Source organism: Natrix helvetica (assembly GCF_964273705.1).
Source record: "Natrix helvetica genome assembly, chromosome: 1".
NCBI classification, from domain to species: Eukaryota; Metazoa; Chordata; class Lepidosauria; order Squamata; family Natricidae; genus Natrix; species Natrix helvetica.
This window is the reverse complement of record NC_138548.1, coordinates 302,321,364-302,348,013: the sequence shown is the minus strand read 5'-3', so window position 1 is coordinate 302,348,013 and position 26,650 is coordinate 302,321,364. Positions and strand designations below refer to the sequence as shown.

Below are 26,650 nucleotides of genomic sequence, written 5' to 3'. Positions count from 1 at the left end.
AGTTGCAGCTGAAGATTGGCAATATTCTACCTTTTACACTTCTGTGTTTCTGATGCATCGATAGTGCTAATTAGAAAAAGTTTCTATTCCAGTAAGCAATATATTAAAATTTTGCTTTTAACTGCAGCACTATCAGTCAAGCTATATATTTTTAAGTAGCAGTAGCTTCATAGTAGTCATTCTCACATTGATTTGTACCAATACAATAATACAATACAATAGTAGAGTTGGAAGGGACCTTGGAGGTCTTCCAGTCCAACCCCCTGCCTAGGCAGGAAACCCTATACCGTTTCAGGCAAATGGCTATCCAACATCTTCTTAAAGACTTCCAGTGTTGGGGCATTCACAACTTCTGGAGGCAAGCTGTTCCACTGATTAATTGTTCTAACTGTCAGGAAATTTCTCCTCAGTTCTAAGTTGCTTCTCTCCTTGATTAGTTTCCACCCATTGCTTCTTGTTCTACCCTCAGGTACCTTGGAAAATAGTTTGACTCCCTCTTCTTTGTGGCAACCCCTGAGACCAGGTTAACTAAGCTAGAGTTCCATTGCTGAGCCCCATGTAACACCATTACAGATCAGCCAATTCTAAAGCTTCCATGTTTGTGACTATATAAAGTAGAAGGTTTTGCATTTTATTTACGAGTTCAAATTTGATGGTTTTACAATACCATTTGGGACACCTTAGAATTCAGCTGGGTTCCTGCTTTTAATCTTTTCAAAAATGACAAAATCAAAACTTGTGAAATTAGCCAGATATTTGTGTCCTTGAAAGAAAAAACGGAGCAAGCCGTGCTGATTAAGCCATTGATGAAAAGTTGATGCATCAAGATCGTTGTATGTTGCATAGCTTTCCACAAAGAGGACTTTCCTTTTTTATACCATTTATACCATTCTGTTACTTTTCTAGCTTATTGAACAGTTACGGTGCTTGGGTGCTGAGCTGTATAATACATATGTTTGAAAAGTTGAGACAGTAATTTAGATACAAGACGTAAAAATCAGGTGAAGTGGGAGAACAACACAACATATTTATTTACATTTTAAGTGTCATCAAGTCTTTCAAGAATAAGAAAATCCTCAGTCTTCAAGTTTCAACTGTTCTATATGTTACCATTGTCTCTATTAAAAACATTTTGTTATAAAGTAAAAAATAGCCTTGTCATAACAAACTGCACATTTAAATATTCCTATAGAAACCAGATAACAATTTCACCAAGGATTCTTAAATGATGACACAACTTATATTGGCCTACACTAATGGACAACCTAATGGACAATTGGTAGGTGCTATCTATAGATCATGTCCAATGACATCAAAGTATTCATGAGTCTAAACTTGTTCAGTCTCTGCATACTGTAAGGGGTTTTCAAAAAATATACATTTTGCCTCACAGAAGCTTAATATATTTATTTCCATTTTTTTGTTGCTAAAATGCACCTGCAAAACTCAGTTGTGTGCTTTGGGGCAGCTCATTTCTTTTCTTCCAAAATAAAATTAATACTTCAATTGTTCTCAAATCAACTCAAGGTTCATTTGCCAGGCTTATTTTCTTTGCCCCATTATATTTCATTCTGCATCTTTGGAAAAGGATGCATATATTTGTTCACTCAGAAGTAACTTTGACTGTTTTATAGGATTTCTTCCATCATGTGAATTTTAGATTGTACATGCAAGTTTAGTCTTGCAAAGCATTAAAATTATCAAGTATGTATACTTTGGGGTACTCTTGGTTACCCAGAGAGTGTGGATAATACACAATGGCAGGTGTGTATTTTTAAGATGCCATCAAACACTTTATTCTAATCAATGAACGCAATTACATATTGTGGAAGCAAAGTAGAAAAGGGCATTTACAAAATTCTATCTCATGATTTTAATATCTTTATCCAGGAACTAAAAGAAAATAAATTTTTAAGGAAGGATACATGTTACAGGAAGCAGTATTAACCAATGGCATTTATTAAAAATATCAATATTTGAAACCTAGATTTCATTGAATAGATTGTCAAGCCATTTTGCTTGATGAGAATTAATGTGTTAGCTGTCTCACTGTATTTAAAATGTATCTTCATAATCAATATCTCCCCTCAAGCAAAATAAAACGCACCTGCAACACATATTGTCCAAAGAAATAACTACATTCAAATAATAACACACATACATCTACACTTTCCCGGCTGCAAAGAAAATCATATGAACATAATTCACAAGGATACTTCAGTTTTACAAGACAAAAGTTTCTGCCAGTTGCTAAAGTATTAGCAGAAATATTAATCACTACGCAGTTGGTCACAACGAGGTGAATGTCTTTCAGTCACATTCCATATGAAGAGCTGGAAAGCTTTCATTAGGGCTGTTCCCCAGAATTTGATTTACTTAATTATTTCTCCAGAATTTGCTCAAATTTAGGGTTGATAAATGAAAAACCAGCAAATGCAGACTGATCCATAGAATCTATTAGGTTTTTGTCGCTGTGGGATAATCGAGGTTTTTCACTCAAAAATTCTCTGTCAAAGTTGTTATAGTCACTTGCTGATTTCTGTAAAGAAGAACAGAAGTAATTAAAAATAGCAGAAATGACCTACACTGCCAAGATTGTTAGGCAGGGCCTCAAATCCATGGAGTGTCAATTGCTGATGGTTTTTCTGCCCACTCAAAACAACTCTTTGGCCATTCTACTGAATGGCCATGAACAATTTAACTCAAACTATTTTATAGACTTTGGGGAAGCTGTGAAAAAAAATGGGTAGGCCATGAATGTTTGAAGAATTGACTACAAGCTAGCACGAACTGATGCCTAATTATGTGACAAATATAAAACTCAAAACTTGGTTATTTACTGAATTTCACATTGTTCAGGGTTTTTGATATTTTTTAAAATGCTGGAAATATTTCAAACTAAAAATTAGTTTTTAAAGAATATGCAAATTAAATACTATTATGTTACTATTACCGTATTTTTGGAGTATAAGACGCACCTTTTTCCCTCAAAAAAGAGGCTGAAAATCTGGGTGCATCTTATACACTGAATACAGCATTTTTTGCCTCCCAAAACTCCGCCCCTTCACCAAAATGGCCGTGCATAGCTTTTAGAAGTCTTTCAGAGAGCTATTGGGGATTGGGGAGGGCTGAAATGAGCGAAAAAAGGCTCGTTTTTTGCCCCCAACAGCACTTTATAAGCTTCCTAAGAGCTATCCATGCCCTTATTTTGAAAAAAAATGGGCCCATTTTCGCGAAAAACGGACCGTTTTTGGGAAGTTTGCAGAATGCAAAAACTTTTTCAAAAAATCTTCCTCTTCAAAACCTTGCTGCGTCTTATACTCCAATGCATCCTATACTCCGAAAAATACGGTAGTTACAGATAAACTATCAACTTACAACTGGTCTCTTAAAGACCATTCAAAACTACAATGAATTTGTAAAAAGTCCTAGAATGTATGACTGTAGCATCACCCCCACAGTCACATAATTACATTTCAGGCATTTGGCAGCTGGCTTGCATTTATAACCAGTTACAGCATCCCCTGGTCACAAGATCACATTTGTGCTAAAATACCAAAAAATACTTATGCAATAGCTGGGTTTCTACTTACAACCTCATGGTTTTCTTAAAAATTATTGTTGAGTCATTTAACAACTATCATAAAAATGATCGTAAAATCAAGCCTAGTTAGCGTATTTTTCAGATTAAAAGACACACCTTTTTCCCTCAAAAAAGAGGGTGAAAATCTTGGTGCGTCTTATACACTGAATATAGCATTTTTGGCCTCCTGAAACCCCGCCCCTTTGCAAGAATGAGCGAAAAACAGGCTGATTCCCCCCCCCCCCAGCCCCAGGAGCACTCTATAAGCCTACTAAAGGCTATGCATGCCCTTTTTTTTGACAAAAACGGGCCCGTTTTTGTGAAAAAGGGGGCATTTTCTGCTCATTTTTGGGGGCCCCAGGCCCCCCAGTAGCAGTCTACAAGCCTCCTAAAGGCTATGCATGTCCTTTTTTTGACAAAAAATGGGCCCGTTTTTGTGAAAAATGGGCTCTTTTTGGGAGGTCTGCAGAGTGCAAAAACTTTTTTAAAAAATTTGCCTCTTCAAAATCTTGGTGCGTCTTATACTCCAGTGCGTCTTATACTTGAAAAACATGGTATGTGGTGATTTAACTTACAACTGCAACGACTTATGATCCCAAATTCCAGGGTCAATTGTGGCCATAAGTCAATAGCTAGCTGTATATGCACGAGGGTTCTACTAAGGGATTCCATGTGTTGTGCCTTTAGATCTAGTTTCAATGAGCAGAAGACAAAGGATGCAAGCATCACAATTCCATGCTTTCGAGTGTGTGGAACAGATGTTAAGGCTACATACCACTTTTGGTTTGAAAGGAGGTTCCATCTCTTTCTTTTCCAGTGTTGTCCAATTAATTGCTTTGAAAAAATGGTGATCTCTGATGTTTCCAGTTATTCCCAATCGCTTTGTTGAATCTCTTTCAAATAGCTACAACATATAAAAATATTATTAATTTGGTTACAGAGACAAACTGTAATTCAGGGGGGGGGGGGAGAATATATTTTTAATAGCTATTTTGACCAAGGGCAGAGAACCTGTGTTCCTCCAGAAGTTGCCAAATTCAGCATCCCTCATCATGCTAGCTGCCAGTTCTGGGGATTATAGTTTAGGGATTTCCCCTGCTTCAATTTAGGTAAATTACTGAAACTAGCAGCCAGCATTCTACAAAGCTGAAGCCTCTAATTTAGTTACTGTTAGTTCCTATATGGATTCTGGAAAGGGAAATTAGATATAAGAAATGCTTTCTCATTTACTCCTCTCAATAGAATCATCTATTCCGTTGTCTGAGAGATGGTGCATCCTGTCTTATGTAAATCTTTTGGCCAAGAAGAAAGGCATTCTGATTAGGGCTTGGAAGAATTTGTTTGGTCCACATTTTTAAAGTGAACTTATTAGAATGGAAAACAGAAATCAGGCCCCTTATAGACTTTGTACTTCTCCAGGTTTGCAATGATGTCCTTGCCTTTGAAACAACAAATTAGAGGTAATCCTTGATTTATGACCATAATTGAACCCAGAATTAACATAAGTTCTGGCTGTCACTAACCGAGATGTGTACATGATCACCTTGCTTAATAACCACAAACCCCACTCTCCCCATTACATTTGTTAAGTAATTGTGCTAGTGAAGCAAAGCATAGAGTGCCCCATGGGATAGAGAAGCTCAGGAAGGCCTAGTGCAGGCCCAGGTCCACATAGAATCTCCCCCACTCACATGCAGCTTGATCCAGGCCTCCCAAGTCCTTTCCAGATAGAGTACCCTGTGCTCTGCTTCCCACTTCACTATGCCCCTCAACCCTGTCATGCCTTGGTCCTGAGGACCATATACAATGGATCTTGTAATATTTTCAATAAAGGTTTTGTAGTACTGTTGCACTGGCTAACTAACATATATTTTTTTTGTATTTTAAAATTGTCTTTTTCAAATGCATTGTTAATAATTTGACATAAGCTTTAATCTTCAAGAAAACCCTCCCTTTTAGAAACCAGGACAGGCAGGAAAACCCTTCATACAAAGTAGATAACATATTGTTGTTTTCAGCTGTTCTCAAGCCTCCATAATTGTTCAAACCCAGCATTGGAAAGTGCTGAGAATATATCTGAGCCATATCCATTCACATGTTTTTCTCTTGTGAATGTTTCTTTTATTTTTATTATTTTTATTTTATTTTATTCAGAATACAATGCTTTTTTCAATCCTAATTAATCACATATTATTAATTATTCTGATGTAACTGGACAGATGACTTTTCCTCACCCAATCAAAATATTCTTTAGTACTTTTTTATTATGCAAACTATAAAGGGAATGTGTTTTGTCCCTTCGTTCTTTCTCTTGAAATCAATAACATAGATAAACCTTTTAAATAGAAACATTCAAATTAAATCATAAATCAAATGATCTTCCTTGGCTCTGTGTCATAATTGGGGCCTAGCACTTATCCAGAAGTCACACTTGGCCAATAGTCCTTCCTCCAAAATGGCATTCACTTCAAGGACAGCACCACCCAACTTCTGTATAGGAAGGCCTTGTGGCGGATTAGCCACTTCTTTCCCAATCTCTGAGATCGCTTTGAGAAAGAGAAATGGCTAATCAGCCATGCAGTCTTCCTATACAGTGGCTCTGATGTGTCCATATCCTGGAAGAAATGCCATTTGGGAAGCTGCTGAAATTCTTACAATTTGAGAATTGCAGCCACTCCCCAAATGCCACCCACTTCAAGGAAGGCTGCATGGTGGATCAGCCACTTCTCCTTTCCAAAGGTAATTTTCTGAAAATATAAGTGAAGCAAGGTATGATGGGAGGAGGACAAGGCCGAAGGTTATGGGATCTAGTGGGGTGGGGAGCAGGCCCAAGGCTTTGGGGACTGAGTCAGGTGGGAGACAGCTCCAGGGACCCAACAAGGTGAGATGGAGGAGAAGATAGGCAGTAGGGAGCAACTGCACTGTCCCTGTGATTGATTGTCAGTGCCCAAATGTTATGTTTGTGACCTCAGGGGCAGTCCTAACTTCAGGTACAGGTTGTAAGTCCCATCATTCAGTGCTGTTACAATTTCAAACAGCTATTGAACCAATTGTTGAAAGTTGAGCACTATGTGTAAATGTAAAGATTCATGCAGTTGCTTTAAAAAAATTGCAGATAGGAATAGATTGATCTATGCATCTATCATATGGACATGTCTATCGCCAAACAACCTTTGATTACAGAACTGCATATGATTGTACAATAAGCAGAAGCAACAACCAAGACTTCAGTCCTATATTTGGCTATTACACATTGACACAATTTGGGCAGGAGGAAGGGTAACTTAATTTTTCTGTAAAAGTACCATTAGCAGCTATTTTAGTGTACTAGATTGTTAAATTCTAATACTCCCAATATTTTTCATTTTTCTATATAGAAAGTACATATTACTCTTAGCCAATGTATACCTTTTCAAGAATATCCTTGGATTCTTTGGTAATCCAACGTGGATAATGAGGAGTATCTACTCGTATTGATTCAAATAACTCATCTTCATCATCACCATGGAAAGGAGATTGTCCAATCAGCATTTCATACAACAAAACTCCAAATGACCACCAGTCTACAGAAAATGTATATTTGAGGCCTTGCAAGATCTGTGGCAAATATAAGAAAAGACACAAACATGAAATGCAGCCAAAGGCCTCATATATACCTTATGTGTGTGTGTATACATATACATATACCTGTACATGTACATGTACATATATATATATATATATGTATATGTATATGTATATGTATTTGGTTTCCCCCCTCCATAATAGAAGGATCAGCAATAGTAGGTCCACCCTCAGATGTGATAACTGAATTCAAATGTAACTAACATGCTAGAAACATGCTACAGCAAGATTTGGACTCATTCTCTTCTCCTGAATAGAAAAGTCCTAAGCATTTTGCTTCTCTTTTAATTGAAGTCTATAGTTACACTTAGTTCCTGATTAGCTGAGGCTAATTGTAGCTGCAACACAGTGAATAAAACTGTCTTATTTCAATAAACTTATTTCAAAATTAAATATTATTCAGTTCAAATGTAACGCTCATCACTCAGCTACTGATTTCCCTGTCACTTTGCCAAACACAAAAAGGGATAGAAATATGGATCTAAAACTTTATAAAAACAGATCATATTTATTGAAACTGAATGCAACTGTAAATATTTTCAAAGCAGATATAATTTCTTGCTCCATGACCATAAAAATGAAAACACTCTGCAGTTTGCAACCACCTACATCTGGAGTAGAAGTCATATACCCTGTTTTCCCCAAAATAAGACCCCCCCCGATAATAAGCCCAATTGGGCTTGAGCACATGCGCTAAAATAAGCCTACACTGAAAATAAGTGCTCCCTGAAGATATTGCAACAACATAGCAGCAGCCATAAGGTGATCATGCTTACCGCCTCTTGCACCTCAAAAATAATAAGACCTCCCTGAAAATAAGACCAAGTGCTTATTTCGGGGGTCAAAAGAAAATAAGACCCTGTTTTATATTTGGGAAAGGACCGTATAATACTACACCCATGCAGAGAAAGATTTCTAAATACTAAAATGAGTACATGTGCATGCCTTACTTCAGGGGCTATATAATCTGGAGTACCACAGAATGTTGTTGCCTTGTTTTCTCCAAATACATTTTCTTTACACATGCCAAAGTCAGCTATTTTGATATGGCCTTCTTTATCAAGCATCACATTGTCTAATTTGAGATCCCTGTATGAAAAAAAAATCCATCAAAGAATTAAAATAATCAATATTTACCTAAAATATCCATCTTGCATAACTGGCCCACTTAAAATAGCTTCCAGACTATCCATACCTCTGTAGAACCCTCATACCATCAAAGTCTGTCAGAAAAATACTTTAATTTCAGAATATTACACTCTTAATATATTGAAAACAAAATAATTCTAAAGAACTGAAAAACATCACCCCTGTCACTTCTGGATATATTACCATCCTGTAAAAATCCAAAGGGTTATGGCTCAAATTCCAAATTCTGCAAATCCAGACTTAAACTCAGCAGCCATTTTCCTGATAGAATAAGTAGAGGTTCTCAATGTAAAAACCAAACCTTATTTTTTAAACTAAAATGACCCTAGTATGACTTTTCTTTAACTTTGCCAGTCAGTAAGATTTCTCTGATTAAGTCAGGTTGAGAGCAAAGCTGCTTTTTAGAGCTATAGTCTAAACTGAAATTGTGCTTTTGAGAGAAGGTCAGTCCAATTTAATATATGCTGAAATGTGAACCATCTCCTTTGCCATTCTAGTAAAGATAAAGTCCTACAGTTTGGGGCTAAGTGCCTGGCAATTAAGAATGTGAAACAAAGACTCTTGTGTAATGTAAATAATAGCTTTATCCATCTTGCCAATGAGATAAATGTAAGAAAATAATTACAGATTGTTCTCAAGGGTTTTCTGAATTGTCCTTTTTTAACACCTCTGGAATAGAATCAAAATTTTAACAGGAAACAATTCCTTGTGATATATATATCACATTGTATTAATCACCGATCCCACCAATTCCTCAGTAAGGCATAATGGTTAAAATATTTTATGAGGCTCTTGTTAAGATCAACAAATCACTCACCTATAAATAATGCCTTTACTGTGAAGAAACTGCAAACCACACACTATTTCAGCACCATAAAACCTGAAATTAAGCAAAAACATTCTCAAACAATGTAAAATATTAGTTTATTGCCTTAATAATTATATTAATTCTATAATATCATAATATTCAAATAATGTCCTTTTAACAATGTTTCGCTACATTTCCAGTCATTTTTAGAAACCTTTCCCCATCAATTTAATGTTGTAGAATCTGCTTGACATGGCTTCCTCAAATTGCCTTCCCAATTGTATCAGGCTATTAATATGCTTCCATAATTAAAACCCTCCCATCTAATCTGGCTCTAGCAATCATTTCTCCTTTTCAGCTCCCATCCTATTCAAGCCTTTTGCTTTGCACAACTAAAAAGCAGCTCGTCTTATCTACAAGTAAGTGTTTCTTTTAACATAGAAGGGGGGGAGGCTATCTTCAAACCTTTTTTTAATTAAAAAGAATTAAACCAGCATTTCTAATTAATAAAAAAAAAAGTTTGCATGGCCTGACCAGGTGATGTCCTGGGATATACTATTATATTATTTTTTCCTCAGCAATTTTATTTTTTCTTCTTTCTTTCTTTGTTCCTTTTAAGTCAGTGTTGAGTCCTGATGACTGTCTGAACTAGTCCCTGCAGTTTTCTCAGCAGTGGCTTGCCATTGCCTCCTTCCCAGAACTGAGGGAGAGTGAGTGGCCCAATGTCTTCCAGCTTCTATCTAGTGCCTATTCAAACTTGTCTTTATTTCTTAATAGTCCAGGAATGTTTCAATCAACCAAAATGTTTTGCCTGAGTGTAAAGTAATATGGCAGCAGCCCATATTTGATTTGGAGATTTTACTTAGATTCATAATGCATTTCAGTAAACTTCATTATTAAGTAAAAGTTGCCCTATTACTAACTTCTTTGTAAGCTTTATTGGCAGTTTAAAAAAGCCCTAATTGTGGACATGTTTGACAAAAAGAATGGAACAATTTACAAATTGTGTTAATGGATTGGATTAGAACTGGCAATGCTGCAGAGAGAGAAACAAAGCCTGCATTATTATGAATAGGTCTGATTAATGCTGTGGGATTCAGGAATGCTAGCCTAGAGACTTTGTGAAAATATCTAAAGTTTGCTAGAACTGTGGGTAATAATTTAAACCTTTCTTTCAATAATCCTGCTTCTAATAAGTTTCTCAGAACAAAACACTTCCTTCCTCTATTATGCAGAGTATTTAATAGCCAAATTGAAAGATCTCGTAACAATCTTTCCTTTTATTAAATTTTATGTAATTGTTATATGTAAAACCTAATAGTTTTTTTTTCTGCAGCTTATATTAACAGTGAAGATGCAAACCTAAGGAAAGTTTCTGCCACATTTTTTTTTCTTAGATTTATGCTTCCTACAATTTTTCCCTACAGCAATAACCCTGTGAAGTAGATTGGGCTGAGTCACCCTGGCAGCTTTTGTGGCTGAATGTGGACTTGGGCCCGAATCTCCTCACTCTTAGCCCAATACCTTAACCCCTATTCCACACTAGGTTTTTTTTCTGCACAAGTTGACAAGTATATCTTCTTTGCTTCCAGCCCAACACGTCTGGAGGGTAATAGACAGGAATAAGCTGCCCTGCTTAGTGCACTTTAAAAATACCACTTTAAAGTAACATTATGAGCTGACAATTTTAACACTTTTGGTTTTCCTTCAAATAAACCCACCGGCCCTCCCAAAGCACATTTGCTTGCACAGCATTTCAGCCTACACTATGGGGAGAATATCCACCTCTCTTATTCTCAGAAAGACTGAAGAAGAAGTGACTGTGAATGATGTTCTCTCTCAGTCGATCTGAGTCTTAAATGAGTGGGGGAACCAGGCCATTTGATGAAGAAGCAAGTGCTTCTCAGTAGCATGAAAGAATATCTAAACGCCTTGGTGGCGCAGTGGTTAGAGTGCAGTACTGCAGGCTACTTCTGCTGATTGATGGTTGACTGCAGTTCAAATCCCACCAGGCTCAAGGTTGACTCAGCATTCCATCCTTCCGAGGTGGGTAAAATGAGGACCCAGAATGTTGAAGGCAATATGTTGACTCTGTAAACCACTTAGAGAGAGCTGTTAAGCCCTGTAAAGCAGTATATACAGTGGGGCAAAAAAGTATTTAGTCAACTACTAATTGTGCAAGTTCTCCCACTTAAAAAGATGAGAGAGGCCTGTAATTGGCATCATAGGTAGACCTCAACTATATGAGACAAAATATATAAAAAAAGACCAAACAATCACATTGGCTGATTTGGAAAGAATTTATTTGTAAATTATGGTGGAAAATAAGTATTTGGTCACCTACAAACAAGCAAGATTTCTGGCTCTCACAGACCTGTACCTTCTTCTTTAGGAGGCTCCTCTGTCCTGCACTCATTACCTGTATCAATGGCAACTGTTTGAACTTGTTATCAGTATAAAAGACACCTGTCCACAACCTCAAACAGTCACACTCCAAACTCCACTATGGTGAAGACCAAAGAGCTGTCAAAGGACACCAGAAACAAAATTGTAGACCTGCACCAGGCTGGGAAGACTGAATCTGCAATAGGCAAGCAGCTTGGTGTGAACAAATCAACTGTGGGAGCAATAATTAGAAAATGGAAGACATACAAGACCACTGATAATCTCCCTCGATCTGGGGCTCCATGCAAGATCTCACCCCGTGGGGTCAAAATGATCCCAAGAACGGTGAGCAAAAATCCCAGGATCACACGGGGGGACCTAGTGAATGACCTGCAGAGAGCTGGGACCAATGTAACAAAGGCTACCATCAGTAACACACTACGCTGCCAGGGACTCAGATCCTGCAGTGCCAGACGTGTCCCCCTGCTTAAGCCAGTCTATGTCCAGGCCCATCTGAAGTTTGCTAGAGAGCATTTGGATGATCCAGAAGAGGATTGGGAGAATGTCATATGATCAGATGAAACTAAAATAGAACTGTTTGGTAGAAACACAACTCGTCGTGTTTGGAGGAGAGAGAATGCTGAGTTGCAGCCAAAGAACACCCTACCTACTGTGAAGCATGGGAGTGGCAACATCATGCTTTGGGGCTGTTTCTCTGCAAAGGGACCAGGACGACTGATACGTGTACAGGGCAGAATGAATGGGGCCATGTATCGTGAGATTTTGAGTGCAAACCTCCTTCCATCAGCAAGGGCATTGAAGATGAAACATAGCTGGGTCTTTCAACATGACAATGATTCCAAACATACCGCCCGGGCAACGAAGGAGTGGCTTCGTAAGAAGCATTTCAAGGTCCTGGAGTGGCCTAGCCAGTCTCCAGATCTCAACCCCATAGAAAACCTTTGGAGGGAGTTGAAAGTCCGTGTTGCCCAGCAACAGCCCCAAAACATCACTGCTCTAGAGGAGATCTGCATGGAGGAATGGGCCAACATACCAGCAACAGTGTGTGCCAACCTTGTGAAGACTTACAGAAAACGTTTGACCTCTGTCATTGCCAACAAAGGATATATAACGAAATATTGAGATGAACTTTTGATATTGACCAAATACTTATTTTCCACCATAATTTACAAATAAATTATTTCCAAATCAGCCAATGTGATAGTTTGGTTTTTTTTTTTACATTTTATCTCTCATGGTTGAGGTCTACCTATGATGCCAATTACAGGCCTCTCTCATCTTTTTAAGTGGGAGAACTTGCACAATTGGTGGCTGACTAAATACTTTTTTGCCCCACTGTAAGTCAAAGTGCTATTGTTATTGCTATCTATAATAAGGTGGGTGGAAGAATCCTGGGCAGAGAAAATAACAAAGGGATTTGTCTGGAAGTTGAGCCATGGCAACTGGATGTATTTGCTTGTTGGTTTGGGAGTAAGAATAAGTCTTTCTGCCATGACTCAACTTCCAGGCAATTCTATCTGGATGACTGAGAATCTTTATCGACATATTGCCACGCACTTTGGGGAGGAAACCCTGAAGTTGGTGCGGGAACACCCTGTCACGATGTTAAAAGGTTTGCTAGGCCTGAACTGCCTAAACTGACATTCAAGAGTTAAACTAAGAAAGCTTTATTGCGCAGGTCATAAAACAAAATGTTATCTGAAAGTGATTTATTGCGCACGCGTTACACATTCCAGAATTCCTTTCTTCTTTGTTCGGCAGCCAACTTGGCAGACGTAGCTTTCATTATCAAAATGTAACCATTAGTTATTTTCTGTTTCATTTACTTTTATTATTTTATTATTAAAGTTTGTTTATTAATTAGAATACTTTTAAAGACTTTTATTTTTCTCAATATCTCAAAAGATATGCGGAAGGGAATCAGCCACGGTCCATTGATCTCAGATTTCCCCAGGGCATTTTTCCCCTGACACACCCCTAAGAATTTTAGGAGTTAGTACATTTCAATGACACTCTGCCTACTCACATTCACCTAACCAACTTGTTTAGGCTGAAAAAGCGGATATAAGCAGCGAAACTTCTCAAACCAACAAGAAAATAAGTCCAGTTGCCATGACTCCAGACAATTCTACCTGGATGACTGAGAATCTTCATTGACAGCAAAAGTTTTTGTTCATTCAGGCACTTACATTTTTAAAAATGAAAATATTTAAATTTCTGGTTTCTTCCTAGTTTAGGTAACTTTCCATCTTGTTAGTTTATTATATACATTACTCTGCTCTCAGGATATGGAAAAGGTTAATCAATATTCCTCATGCTGAATTCTTTTTGTTATGTTCCACTATCCTACAGACTTACACAAACATGTCAAAATATGAGAATGTATTGTTCGTATGAATTATGCTCCAAGGGCTCTTGAGATAATGTGTCCAATAGAGTAAAACTAAATAGACAAAGACTTGTAGCAATTATTGTGATCATTTTTTTTTGAATATTTAGTTTCTGACAAAGGAAATGTTCTGCTGATTTTGCAAAGATACAAACTTCTCTCAAATTTTACTTTATTCTTTATCTCAAGTACTTCCCCTTTCACCTTCTACTTTGTCCACAGGAGTTTGCAACTGCACACAGAGATATCAGATGTTTCCAACCACAGTCCAAATCAAATGTCTACTTTTTCATTTTACGAGTGGGGCGGAACCTTTAAAGTGGTTTACCCAGGTGAAAATCCTTCCTTAAGCCAATCTAGCTAGCCTTCAGCGGCCCTGATGTGAAGCTCTCCAACCCTGCTGGGTCTCTTATATACAGTATTTCCAGCTTAGCACATCAGGAGGAAAGTAGCTGGAAAAAGCTGCCCTGCTTTGCGTGCTTTGAAAATACCACCTTAAAGAAACCTTGTGGACTAGCAGCCAATACTGGAAATAGATTTTAGAGGGAGTATGTTGCACCCTCCCCAATCCCCAAGGGCTTCCATCTTCCCCAACTTCCTCTCCCTTATTGACCTTTCCTGAAAGTAAAGAGGCAAAGGCTCTTGTTTTGTGCCGGGCATGTCCAAATGTGACAAATTGCCACATTTGTCCAATGTGGCAATTGCTCTCTCCAAAAAATTACCGTATTTTTCAGAGTATTAGATGCACCTTTTTCCCTCAAAAAAGAGGCTGAAAATCTAGGTGCATCTTATACACTGAATACAGCATTTTTTCCTCCTGAAGCTCTGTTCCCTTCACCAAAATGGCCATGCATAGATTTAGAAGGCTTTCAGAGAGCTCCTGAGGGCTGGGGAGGACAGAAGTGAGCAAAAAATGGCCCATTTTTGCCCAGCCCCCAGCAGCACTCTATAAGCTTCCTAAAGGCTATTCATGCCTTTTTTTTTGACAAAAAATGGGCCCATTTTCATGAAAAATGGACTGGTTTTTGCTTGTTTTTGCTCCCCCACCCCCCAGGCGCACTCTACAAGCCTCCTAAGGGCTAATCATGCCCTATTTTTTAAAAAAAAAACCAGGGCCATTTTTGGGAGATTTGCAGAGTGCAAAAATGTTTTTTTTAAAAAAAACCCTCTTCAAAACCTTGCTCCGTATTATACTCCGGTGCGTCTTATACTCCAAAAAATATGGTATTTGCTAATTCTGTCCCATTAAGCTCACACAATATCATTTCCTGACATTTTTCTGGGTCACCTGCAAGGGTGAGGAATTTTGCAATAGTTCTGCTTATTTCTTGAGCAGGCTATTCCAGTCATTCGTTACGGGGAGGAGAGGTTGAGCCCTTAGGCACCCCAATGAGAGAAGATTTCTGCAGCAGAGAGTCAGATAACATCAATAGGTTGATGATAAGCAGCTTGTCCTTCCCCGCCAACATGGAAAGGAAATCTTGATTCTGTGCCGGAAATCTGTCAGGGTCTAGATGGGGAAAAAAGAACTTCCTTGTCCAGCAGTTCCTTAACTGCTACACCAATCTGGCTCTCTACCTGACAGACCTGCTTTCCGGGCCACAAACAACTAGCTCAGTAATTATACTGTGCTTAAGGCAAAATACGTCCACAAGCTACCAGAATCCATACGTAAGTATTAAGTGTCCTTATTTTTTTTTAAAATGGGTCATTTAAAATATTTGATCTTTCTAATACTATTTCTACAGTTCTGGGCTACTCTTCATGATGAGGTAGCACTCTTTCCTTCTCTTATATGTTTACTTTTCCCCCTTAGATTCTTCACTATTCATTCATTAAAATAAAAATATTTATTTTTTGTTAGTTTTTATCTTGCTTCTTTAAAATTTTAGTAAAGATAAGATATAGATATGTAGATATAGAAATCATGAGTCTAATTATTTCATTATTTCTTCCCTCCTGTTAATGTTACAAATCAAGGATAGGTGTTCCTTTTGGATCTTTGCCTAATCTTCTAAAGAATATAGTTGTCAGCAAGTCAAGACATGAATCTCTTGGAAAGACTAGGCTTGATAGAACATCAGGTTACTTAAAATCTCCAGTTACTGCAGTTTACTTCTGGTAAGCATCATTTACAGCTTTTTGATTTAACAGGCAATGAAAGAATGTGCTTTTAAACTATTCTCCAGTATTGTAACCAAATACTATAATGATACAATACTGCCAAAATCATTCATTGGGATTTCTAAGTAGCTGTTGATTTGTTTAATGTGTGCTCTAATTTTTCATCCCTTTCTATTACTTCTGTATTTTCTTATTTATTATTTTTATTACTGATATTTCTATGCTACTCTAATCCAGAATAGATCAGCAAAGTGCAATGAGCATATGAAACTTTTTTTCTGCATTTGTTTTTTATTTCCATCACCTATGACCCTAGAGTACAGTTGTAATAGCCATTATTCGCTGTCCTTGCTATGTTTACGTGACTATTTTAATTATCATAAAATGGAAAAAATATATATCCAGTAGCTGTCTATGTCAGACCTGGAAGCCATCTTTTGCATTAGGCCTTCAGGCCTGCCACATTTATTGCTGTGGGAAACTGGAAGGGGGGATTGTATGGAGTGGGGTAGATATAGTCAAAATAATATTCCTTTCTCTGCGAGTCACGCTACTCTTGCCCTGCATCTGGAGTAGCGTGACTGGGAGGCATCTCCAGTTGGGATGGTGCTTGATTGGACCATGTGATGGACTAGTGGGTGCTGTGCAGGGAATTGAACTTTGGTTTGGGTGGGGGAAACCTGGAAACTTTCAGTTTCGGGTTTTCCCAGATATGCCAATATGACATCTCTTTAAAAAATGGAACTTTGAAGAAACTCAAAGAGATTTCATTCATTGGGGGTGTTACTTGGAACCCTGACAGTCTAGATGATCTTTATGATAATTATATGTTACTTCTAGGATTACAATACAATACAATACAATACTAGAGTTGGAAGGGACCTTGGAGGTCTTCTAGTCCAACCCCCTGCCTAGGCAGGAAACCCTATACCGTTTCAGACAAATAGCTATCCAACATCTTCTTAAAGACTTCCAGTGTTGGGGCATTCACAACTCCTGGAGACAAGCTGTTCCACTGATTAATTGTTCTAACTGTCAGGAAATTTCTCCTCAGTTCTAAGTTGCTTCTCTCTTGATTAATTTCCACCCATGGTTGCTTGTTCTACCCTCAGGTGCCTTGGAGAATAGTTTGACTCCCTCTTCTTTGTGGCAACCCCTGAGATATTGGAACACTGCTATCATGTCTCCCCTAGTCCTTCTTTCTCTTAAGCTGAACATACCCCGTTCCTGCAACCGTTCTTCATATGTTTTAGTCTCCAGTCCCCTAATCATCTTTGTTGCTCTTCTCTGCACTCTTTCTAGAGTCTCCACATCTTTTTTACATCGTGGCGACCAGAACTGAATGCAGTATTCCAAGTGTGGCCTTACCAAGGCATTATAAAGTGGTATTAACACTTCACGTGATCTTGATTCTATCCCTCTGTTGATGCAGCCTAGGACTGTGTTGGCTTTTTTGGCAGCTGCTGCACACTGCTGGCTCATGTTTAAATGGTTGTCCACTAGGACTCCAAGATCCCTTTCACAGTTACTACTATGAGCAAGGTATCACCTATATCAGTGATGGCGAACCTTTTTTAGCTCGCGTGCCATAAGTGGGGGGAGTGCAGGGGAGTCAGTTGCAGGCGTGCCACACCCATAATGCAATGCGTGACCCCCCCAGTGCGCATGCGCACACTACAGGCACGACCCCCCCTTTTTTGCATGCTTTTTTAGCCCTCCCCAGGCTCCAGAGGCTTTATAGGAGCATGGGGAAGGCGAAACAGCATCCCCCGCCCCCCCGGAAGCCCTCCGGAAGCTTCAGGGACCTTCGGGAAGCTTCCCTGAAGCCTCCGAAGCAATCAAAATGACTCTCCGAGCAAACTTCCGGTTTGCCCATAGGGCCGTTTTTTGCACTCCGGAGGCTTCAGGGAAGCTCATGAAGCCTCCGGAAGGCCTCCAGGGGGGCAGGGGAGGCTCTTTTTGCCCCCCCCCCCGCTCCTATAAAGCCTCTGGAGCCTGGGGAGGGAGAAAAATGGCTTTAAAAAAGGGTGAACCCAGCCGGCCAGCTGACAGGGCAACACCTCGCGTGCCCTGACAAATGGCTCCGTGTGCCACCTGTGGCACGCGTGCCATAGGTTCGCCATCACTGACCTATATTGTACCTGTGCATTCCATTTTTGTTGCCTAAATGTAGAACCTTACTCTTTTCACCATTGAATTTCATTTTATTAGAAGCAACATGCCTCTCAACACCAACTTCTGAAGAATATGAGCTTTTCATAATAAGCTCATATATTTTATGTCTATGTCTTATGTCTTAAGCATATGTCTATGCCTAGATTTTGAAGAATCCTGATTTGTCACTATAATAGCTGAGCACTAGTCATTGTTCTGACCCAGAAAGAATATGTGAGATTAATATACTATATTTTTTAATATAGATATAGAAAGTATAGTCATTATTTTTTAAATTTTCTCCTTCGTGTATCTTAAATACTTGGGCTTGTATATTTCTTAAAACTTCCTTCCTTCAAATCCCAAGCTCCACATTATGTTGCTAGAACTTACGTAGCTCTGAAAAGATCGAAACGACCTTTGTCCTGTATGTGGAACATTAGATCTCCACCATTGAGGAATTCCATAACAAAGAACAAATGTTCCTATTTACAAGTAAGAGAAGAAAATATTAGTCCTCTCACAGAACTGCAGCTGCAGCATTAGCATATAGTTTTTCAAGTGAATCCAATCAGATATGGTGAAAATATCTTGCTGAAAATCTTAACAATAGTTTCGGACACATTTTTTAAAAAAATGGAACACACAGTCCCCATTAATTTGTGTAGCTCAGAACAGTTAACAGCAACTCAAAACAAAAGCTTTGAGATGACATGATATTCCTAACAAAGGAGCTGTAGCCCTCACTACCCAAATTTCTTGAAGAGCACACCATTAGCATGCAAGTTGAGGGAGGTGGCCTGAGAATTCTTTGCCCAAGCCTGATTTGAGATCCGAGGTGAAGATAATGTTTCACCATTTAGCTCTATATTGTGATTATTCAAAGTTATGGATACCAATAGAGATACTGCTGAAAATGTATGAGTAAGGCCAAAAGCAAAAGTTTAACTTGACATTATCTATTTATAATTATACATAATTAAAACAAATATGATTCTTTCTCAATCATATAATTAATTTCTCCTTTGTGTTATTTTAAAATCCACAATTCAATAGAAATATATGTGAATCCCTGGATGCACACTTAAACGTTTTAGGGGGTGCATGTGCTCTCAGGGGATCTTAAATTATGCATTTCTCTTAACTGAATTATATTATTCATCAAATAAGCCTCCAATACATTGTCAGTATCTATCATATCAAAAAAAGGTAATTAAATATTTCTCTGTACCTTAGTCTGAAAAGTGCAATAAAGATGTGTAAGAAACGGGTTTTCCCACGCAAGTGCTAAGACCCGCTTTTCCACCATGGTACATTCCACATCATCATCAATAAGTACCACATCTTTCTTCAAAGCTTTTACTGCAAAATATTCATTCTTCCCCTTAAGCTCAGCCAGTAGCACCTGTGAAGTGGAAGATAGATAGAATGTAGCTAGATGCAGCAGCTTTTCCAAATTTTAAATTCCTGAAATGGTCTTTTTGTTATACTACTGGGATTATCCAGTCCTTGAGTAATTGGTAATTGTACTTGATGTCACTAACTAAATGGCAACATCAAAATGATCTCTCTGATCTCAGAAAGCTAAACAGGATGTCCAATTACAAATCCCTAATAAATCCAGGGCTGTAGAATATATATATAGTCATCTGGACTTAGGTTCTATTGAAATATTCTTTATTTTTATGAAGTCTATTGACTCTGTCTGGTTCCAACAACTAGGGACAAGTTGTCAAAAATCCCCTAGCCTTGTGAGGTTCATGGCAAGATGACCGGCATTCTAGGTAGATTCCTGCAATGTTTTAGACTATTCCCCCATCCCCAGTAGCAAGCTGAGTTTCTTCTGCCAAATTCTTGCACATCCAAAAATAATAAAACAATGGAACAATAGTCATAAGTACTTTATTTATAGGAGATCTTAAATGAATAAAGACATTTTAGCAAGCCTCAAATGTGAAGAATGTGTATTTAAGCTTTATTTCTAAGAAACTGCTTTTCAAAACAACACTGCAGAAAAATTCTTGTTAGCTGGTGGGTTAAAGAAACTGAATTTCCCCAAATATGTGAACTTCCATCAAACTGGACAAAAGTACTGAAATGGAAGAGTTTTATACATTTGTAATTTTTCTATATAAAATAAAATTGCCCGAAGTAAAACATCCACTTCAAGACAAAGCTGATTAGTTATATACCAAAACTTTGAAAGAAATTTCTTATATCGATTGAACAGAATGATATTTACTAAAATTCTAGTTGAGGAAATTCATACTAGAAACTTTCAATTGAAACTTGCATTGGAAATTAATACATGTTTGTACTGAATGCTGAATGCTGATTTTTATGTACAAAGGGCTAATCAGTTCTATCACTGATCAGATTCAAATATGCCACATCATCAGTGGTTTACAGTCTGTATGCTCAGAAAATAAAAATAAAGAATTTTAATTGGCATGTGATATGCAATTAAATATATTAAATTAATCCAACATAACAAAATATTTTTGCATTGAAGTAAATAGACAGCTAGTAATTATATATTCTATATATAATAGATACTTTAAAAACAATGCATCTTCAACTTACCTTTCCAAAGCTTCCTTTTCCAAGAACCTTATGGAATATAAAACTATCTATGTTGAATTTTCTCCTAGTGGATAGTCGTGAGGATGATCTTCCCTCCCACAGCTTATCATATTCACAATTATCTTCAAAGACAAAATGAATAATTTGTGCTATTTCATTTAAATTTTTTGTATAGCACTTATAGCTCATAAGAGTTTTTCTGTAGCTTCCATTATTACCAGCACAAGTATATGCATATGCATTTTTGAAAGTATAATTAAGGGGTGATAATATTTCAGAAATATCCTGTGCACTCATGGTTTAGAGGTAATGTATATTACTCTAAACCAATTATAAGTTTAGTGAGTTGTACATTTTTACCTGAACTGTCAAAGTTTTACGTGTTGACAAAATGTGTGGTTTGATCTTCTTTTATTTAATACAGAACACTTTGAGAGGCAGGAACAATTTTACCTAGATTTCATTATGCCATCTTTCTGTTTACATAACATATAGCAATTGCAACAATACCTGCACTCTAGCGAAAGCACCACCCACAAGAATAAAGTACAAATAAAGCCATCAACCCAGTTTATACCAGTTTCCTAACTTATCCTCTAGCCCAGCACTCTTTAGATTCTTCAGTCAATAAAGCAAAAACTCCCTTGCAATTCAAAATAGCATTTGCATAGTGCCAACATGACAGAAGAGCTGGCACCCACTGGCTGCTGCCTGGGACACATTCCAGACAAGCCCAGGTGAGAGAGAGAAAAGAGGGGGAAAGTCCAAAGCCAAAATAATGTTCTAGCAAAGAAGATTCTTATAATTCTTTATCCAATCCCACAAGACTTCAATTAAGCTGATTAGTCTTTGGCAGAAATGTCTTACAAAGCCACACTAATTCTTGGATAAAAGTGCAGCACAATCTATCTGAAAAGCATTAAACCAAAATCAATTCAAGTTTAAAAACACAGCAATTGAACTGATCTGTTCTGATGCAGAATAGTTATGAAAATGATTATTGGCTCGTTATATACTTATGAAATTACTTCCAAATAAAGTAACAAAATTATTATTAAAATAAAAATATACATATGCTACTATTTCAAAGTGTATTTAATTCTTTTAAAAAGAATTCATACAAAATATTGGTTGTTATAAATATATATTTAAATATTTCTAAACTGTATGTCATGCTATGCTCCAAGCAGTGAATAACATTAAAATATAAAATCTACAATGTAAAATACAATGTAACATATAAATCTGAGGCTGCGACTAGTGGAATTGTATCCTCAGAATGTCAATGATCAAGTTAAATTAAAACTAGTACTGGAATTTCACAGAATACATGCCTGAGTAGAAAAAAACCATTCTGGTTGATGGAAAAATAGTATTTACAAGAAGGAGCTATTCAGAATGGAAAAAAAAAACAATTTCTTTTTACCTGTCATATCTGCACGAAAACCTTTAGGCTTCTTGTCAAAATCCTGATAAATTCCAACACTTTCTACTGACCCTGAATCAGATTTTCTGGTAGATTTCTGGAAAGAAATATATACTCCAATTATTTTAATATCAACATATATTATTATTTTTCATATACAGTAGCTATGGCCAAATGTTTAAGTAAGTATCGATACTGACATTAGCAAACTAAGGGAAGCTTTCCCTTTCATTATAAGTTTCGATTTCTTATCTTTAACAAATAATAATGGGAGGATTTTAAAAGTTACTGCATTTATTTTCATAGATAACAGACTTCACAGATTTCTTTATGAAAGCACAGGAGTATTTCTATGACAAATAACAAATTTCTTGTTCATACGAGCTGTACTTGCATGTAGATGATTTTTTTAATAGTAATGTGTTGTGTTATAAGTTGTGTTATAAATCGAGGCACCCACAGGACCAAATCAATTTTTTAACCATTTTTACAGCAGTCACTAAGTTAATCACATAATGTAAGACCAAATATGTTATTGTTAAATGAATCATGTAGTAGCTAAGCAAAATCATTTTCCTGAAATTTAGAAACAAGCAAAAAATGTCTCAAATTGCACTCACATGATTATGGGATACCACAAGTGATTATAAATGCAAATTGATTGCCAAGCATCCCAAATGCAGTCATGTGACTTCAGGGGTTTGCTCAACATTTTACAATGGCCAGAAGTGTTTTCCTAGGTAGTTGTAATTTCAAACAGTCATTAAATAACAAGTCAAGGGCTACTTAACAAAAATTCTTAATTTTATTTTTTCTTCCTCTTTTCCTCATTTTTAATTATTCAGATCCTATCTCTTATTGCCTAAGGCATCAGATTTCTTCAAGCAATTTTATATCCTTTTTCTGCTGCTTTCAGGTTCTTACAAAATTCACATTTGAACACGAAATAACTGCATAGCATTTGATATTAGGGGTTCCAAAGGGAACACCAGTTGGCCCTACCTACGTGGACATTTTCCATGAAATTAGCAACATGTTTCCAATGTAAAGGTGGAAATCAAGCTCAGTGAAATTAATGTGAGTTTTGTATTGAGTTTACTTAGAGAACAGATTGTTGATACTATATTTTCAATCCTCAAGTAATAATCTAAAGATATTAGAATAACTTCAGTTCTTATATGATTCTTTGGTTTTATTTTTATGCTTTAAGGAGCGAATTCAAATAATAGTTTGCTGGTTTAGATACAATAATGAATTGGGATTTGATGAAATAATGAAATGTTCTATGAGCTCAGCTGCATAGGGGGCAAAGGAAAAGGACAAAGGATTAGAATAAAGCATAATTTCATTCTTATTCCTTATTTTGATTATTATTTATCAAGTGATAATTTAGAATAGGAAACAAATGAATAGCTAATATAGATATGAGCAAAGTTATCACAATTCTGCAATGTATCTAAAATGAGAAGATTTTTAAAAAATCATCATCATTATTATTACATGCAAAGCATTAAGGTTCACATGTAAGCAACATTTATAATATAGCATTATCATTTGGAATTCAAAATTGGATTTATTTATAGATTTAAATGTATGTGTGAGGAAACAATACATACCATACTAACTTGATTTAAAGCTTCTGCCAATAATTTCTGATTGATTCCACATAGATTTGCTACTTTCTTTTGACATTTATGGTGCACATTCATTCCACACTCTAAAGAAAACAGTTCATTATTGATAAAAGTAACAAACAACTTGTAAGTGTATCAACAATCTAGTATTTTGACCAATGATAAACTGGAAGTGATTACCTTGTTGTGTTCTTTAACTGAACCCAAATATACAAATTTTCTCTTTCTACTTTCGGTATAAAAAGAAAAAAAAAGAACTTGCTAAAACACCCCCACCTCCCACAAAAAGTTTTGGTTTTGAGATTATTTGTGTATTTTTAGTTATAAATACTTCTGCAAGTTGTCTAGTGTAATAAAATCATATATATTTCATATTCTAGAAAATGCATTTATTAATCTGATTTGTATCCTGCCTTTCATAGATTTTTGTTTGTTGCTTTCTATTTTAAACCTTTAATGACTGAAAATAAATACTGTACCTTCACATTTTAATCCTTGTTTTACTAGTCCCCAGAGAAGACTTCCGCAATGGTCGCAGAAAGTAGGGCTCATATAATTATAAACTTTGAACCTGTGAGGCATATCAATATGAAAGCGCTCCTTCTGAAACTGAAGATACATTTATATCAGAAAAAAAGATAAACAACAATCATTTTCCTCTCATGATAACCAAGTTTTCAATGCCAAATCTAATTAAACAGTTATGTAACTGCTGAAAAACTGATGTACATTTATCACAGTCAGATATCTAGAAATCTCTTATTTATTTGAAAATACAGTTTACAGCCTACACAAGCAGTATAGTGGTGGTATTCTACCAGTTTGCATCGGTTCTACCAAACCAGTAGTGCCAGTGAGCAGTTGGCCCTGCCCACTACCCACGCCTGCCCTATCTTGTCCTATATTTCCCTGTTTTTTAGCTCAGCTGATTCGTGTGGTACAGCAGACTATCGCGCGTCAGCTCTTTTACTCAACAGTGCTTACATAGAAAATAAGCTTTTAAGCTTAAAATGGGCAGTTTTTGAATGCTGTGTGACCAAACACACACTCCCTGAACCGGTTGTTAAACCAGTTGCATCCCAGCCCTGAAGCAGTACATTTATCAAAACATTTCGTTGTTATTCTGTCCACCATGCTATTGAAAAAAACATTTTTTTTCAATGTTAAACTTCTATGTGTTTAAATTCTTCTGAAATAAAAAGGAACTTTCAGTAATTTACTTCAATGAGCTTTTAGAGTTGGGCTTCTTTGAAAATATGGGGCATCAAATTAGCATCCTAAAAATCACAACTTCGTATATATTCAAGGGGCAAGTGTGGAGAAAGAGACAATGTTGGCAAAAGAGCAATACATCTGATCAATTCTACAGAGTTTTAAAGCAGAATCTTTCATGCATTTTCTTTTTTGTGTAAGGTGACTTTTTTTTAAAAAAAATCCAGATCAATCAAAAAATCCAGTTAATTAAAATTAACATTTTAATCCATTTTTGTGGTCTATGATCCCTACCAAATTAGTTTTTATTTTTATGTTTTATTGTTTAAATTGTTTAGAAGTACTTTAAAATTCTTCTTGCCGTTCTGCAAATGTTCTAGAAATTTTGTTTAGAGAATTGCATTAAGTACTTTCTTTGTGTTTTTGCCTATTTCAAACAGAGCCAAAATGAGTGATTTGACAGTCCCTGTTTGCCATACCCATTTTTTCAGTGTGCTTTCTCCATTCAAGGAGCAATCATCGATCAATCCATCCACATAATGCTGATTCTAAGAAAACTGCACATTCCTTGCATAATGTAATTTAGGGTGTAACTGAGCTACAGGAGCAATGAGGTCTTGATCTAAACTAATGGTCAGAGATAATCCATTTTAAAAATATTTTTTGAAGATCTTTTATGTTTCTGGTTCACAGAGACCAGCCAGTGTTTAAAAACAGAATCCATGCAAGGTCTGCGAACAGAATGCAGAGTTTCCTGGAATTTCTTTGCAGACTTTTGTATAATCTCCTATGAGCTCTGCTTCATATCCACCATGTGAAAAAATTTGAAAGGGACATTTTAAGTTATGTTTGTAAATGGTTATGTTCTTGAAGTAAGGATTTCCTCCAAAAGATATGGAAAATATCTACATTGTTTTGTCTCTGCTCTACATAGCCCCTTTCTCTTTCTTTTTAATGTTTGATAATTTAGCTTGTATGAAAGAAAATGTTAAACAAAAGACAGCTGTAAACAAATGAAACAAGTGTAAGTATAAATTTAGGGTTTCTTTTAAGATTTTTTTTTTGGTCAAAGAATAAACATTACTTAATATGTAAGATATTGTATTACTTACCATTGTGTCTCTACTGTTTGTTGCAGTTCCAGTACATCTCCCAATGATTTTATCAATGCACTTTTTGTGAATAGCAGCATTACATTCTTCAAAATAACAGTAACAAAAGGTGCAAAAAATTAAATTTCATTTTTTTGGGGGAAAAACCAGGGGAATTTAATAATCCCACAAACTATAATCAATTGACACTTTAAATCAATATTGCTATGTCACAAAACAGCAAATTATATAATTATTTTCTTTTTCATTTAGTTTCTGCATTATAATTTTGTTTACCTTGATGGTAACGATATTTTTATTATTATTATGTGATTTTATCATGTACAATAAACTTATTTTTCAGATAGAGTTTAAGCTTTTATAGCTTGCTTCAGTAAACTATTGTGAATATATCTCTCTAGTTTCTAAAATTTCACTCAGCATATCAGTATTTATTAGCTAGTATT

General features: G+C 36.4%; 1 protein-coding gene across 2 annotated transcripts in view; it reads right to left on the bottom strand.

Moving 5' to 3' along the window:
* Positions 1 to 516: 516 nt before the first annotated feature.
* PRKCD (protein kinase C delta) overlaps positions 517 to 26,650 on the bottom strand; it is a 68,687-nt gene continuing 42,553 nt past the window's right edge. For both annotated transcript variants that reach the window (XM_081934763.1, XM_081934762.1), the window contains exons 7-18: positions 26,205 to 26,290; positions 24,360 to 24,489; positions 23,863 to 23,963; positions 22,247 to 22,343; positions 20,821 to 20,942; positions 19,469 to 19,642; positions 18,631 to 18,722; positions 9,174 to 9,236; positions 8,158 to 8,296; positions 6,992 to 7,180; positions 4,359 to 4,487; positions 517 to 2,539 (exon numbers count right to left, since the gene is read on the bottom strand). In XM_081934763.1, the coding sequence (XP_081790889.1) occupies positions 2,381 to 2,539; positions 4,359 to 4,487; positions 6,992 to 7,180; positions 8,158 to 8,296; positions 9,174 to 9,236; positions 18,631 to 18,722; positions 19,469 to 19,642; positions 20,821 to 20,942; positions 22,247 to 22,343; positions 23,863 to 23,963; positions 24,360 to 24,489; positions 26,205 to 26,290 (1,481 nt within the window). In that variant the 3' untranslated portion in view covers positions 517 to 2,380. The remainder of the gene's footprint in view (positions 2,540 to 4,358; positions 4,488 to 6,991; positions 7,181 to 8,157; positions 8,297 to 9,173; positions 9,237 to 18,630; positions 18,723 to 19,468; positions 19,643 to 20,820; positions 20,943 to 22,246; positions 22,344 to 23,862; positions 23,964 to 24,359; positions 24,490 to 26,204; positions 26,291 to 26,650) is intronic.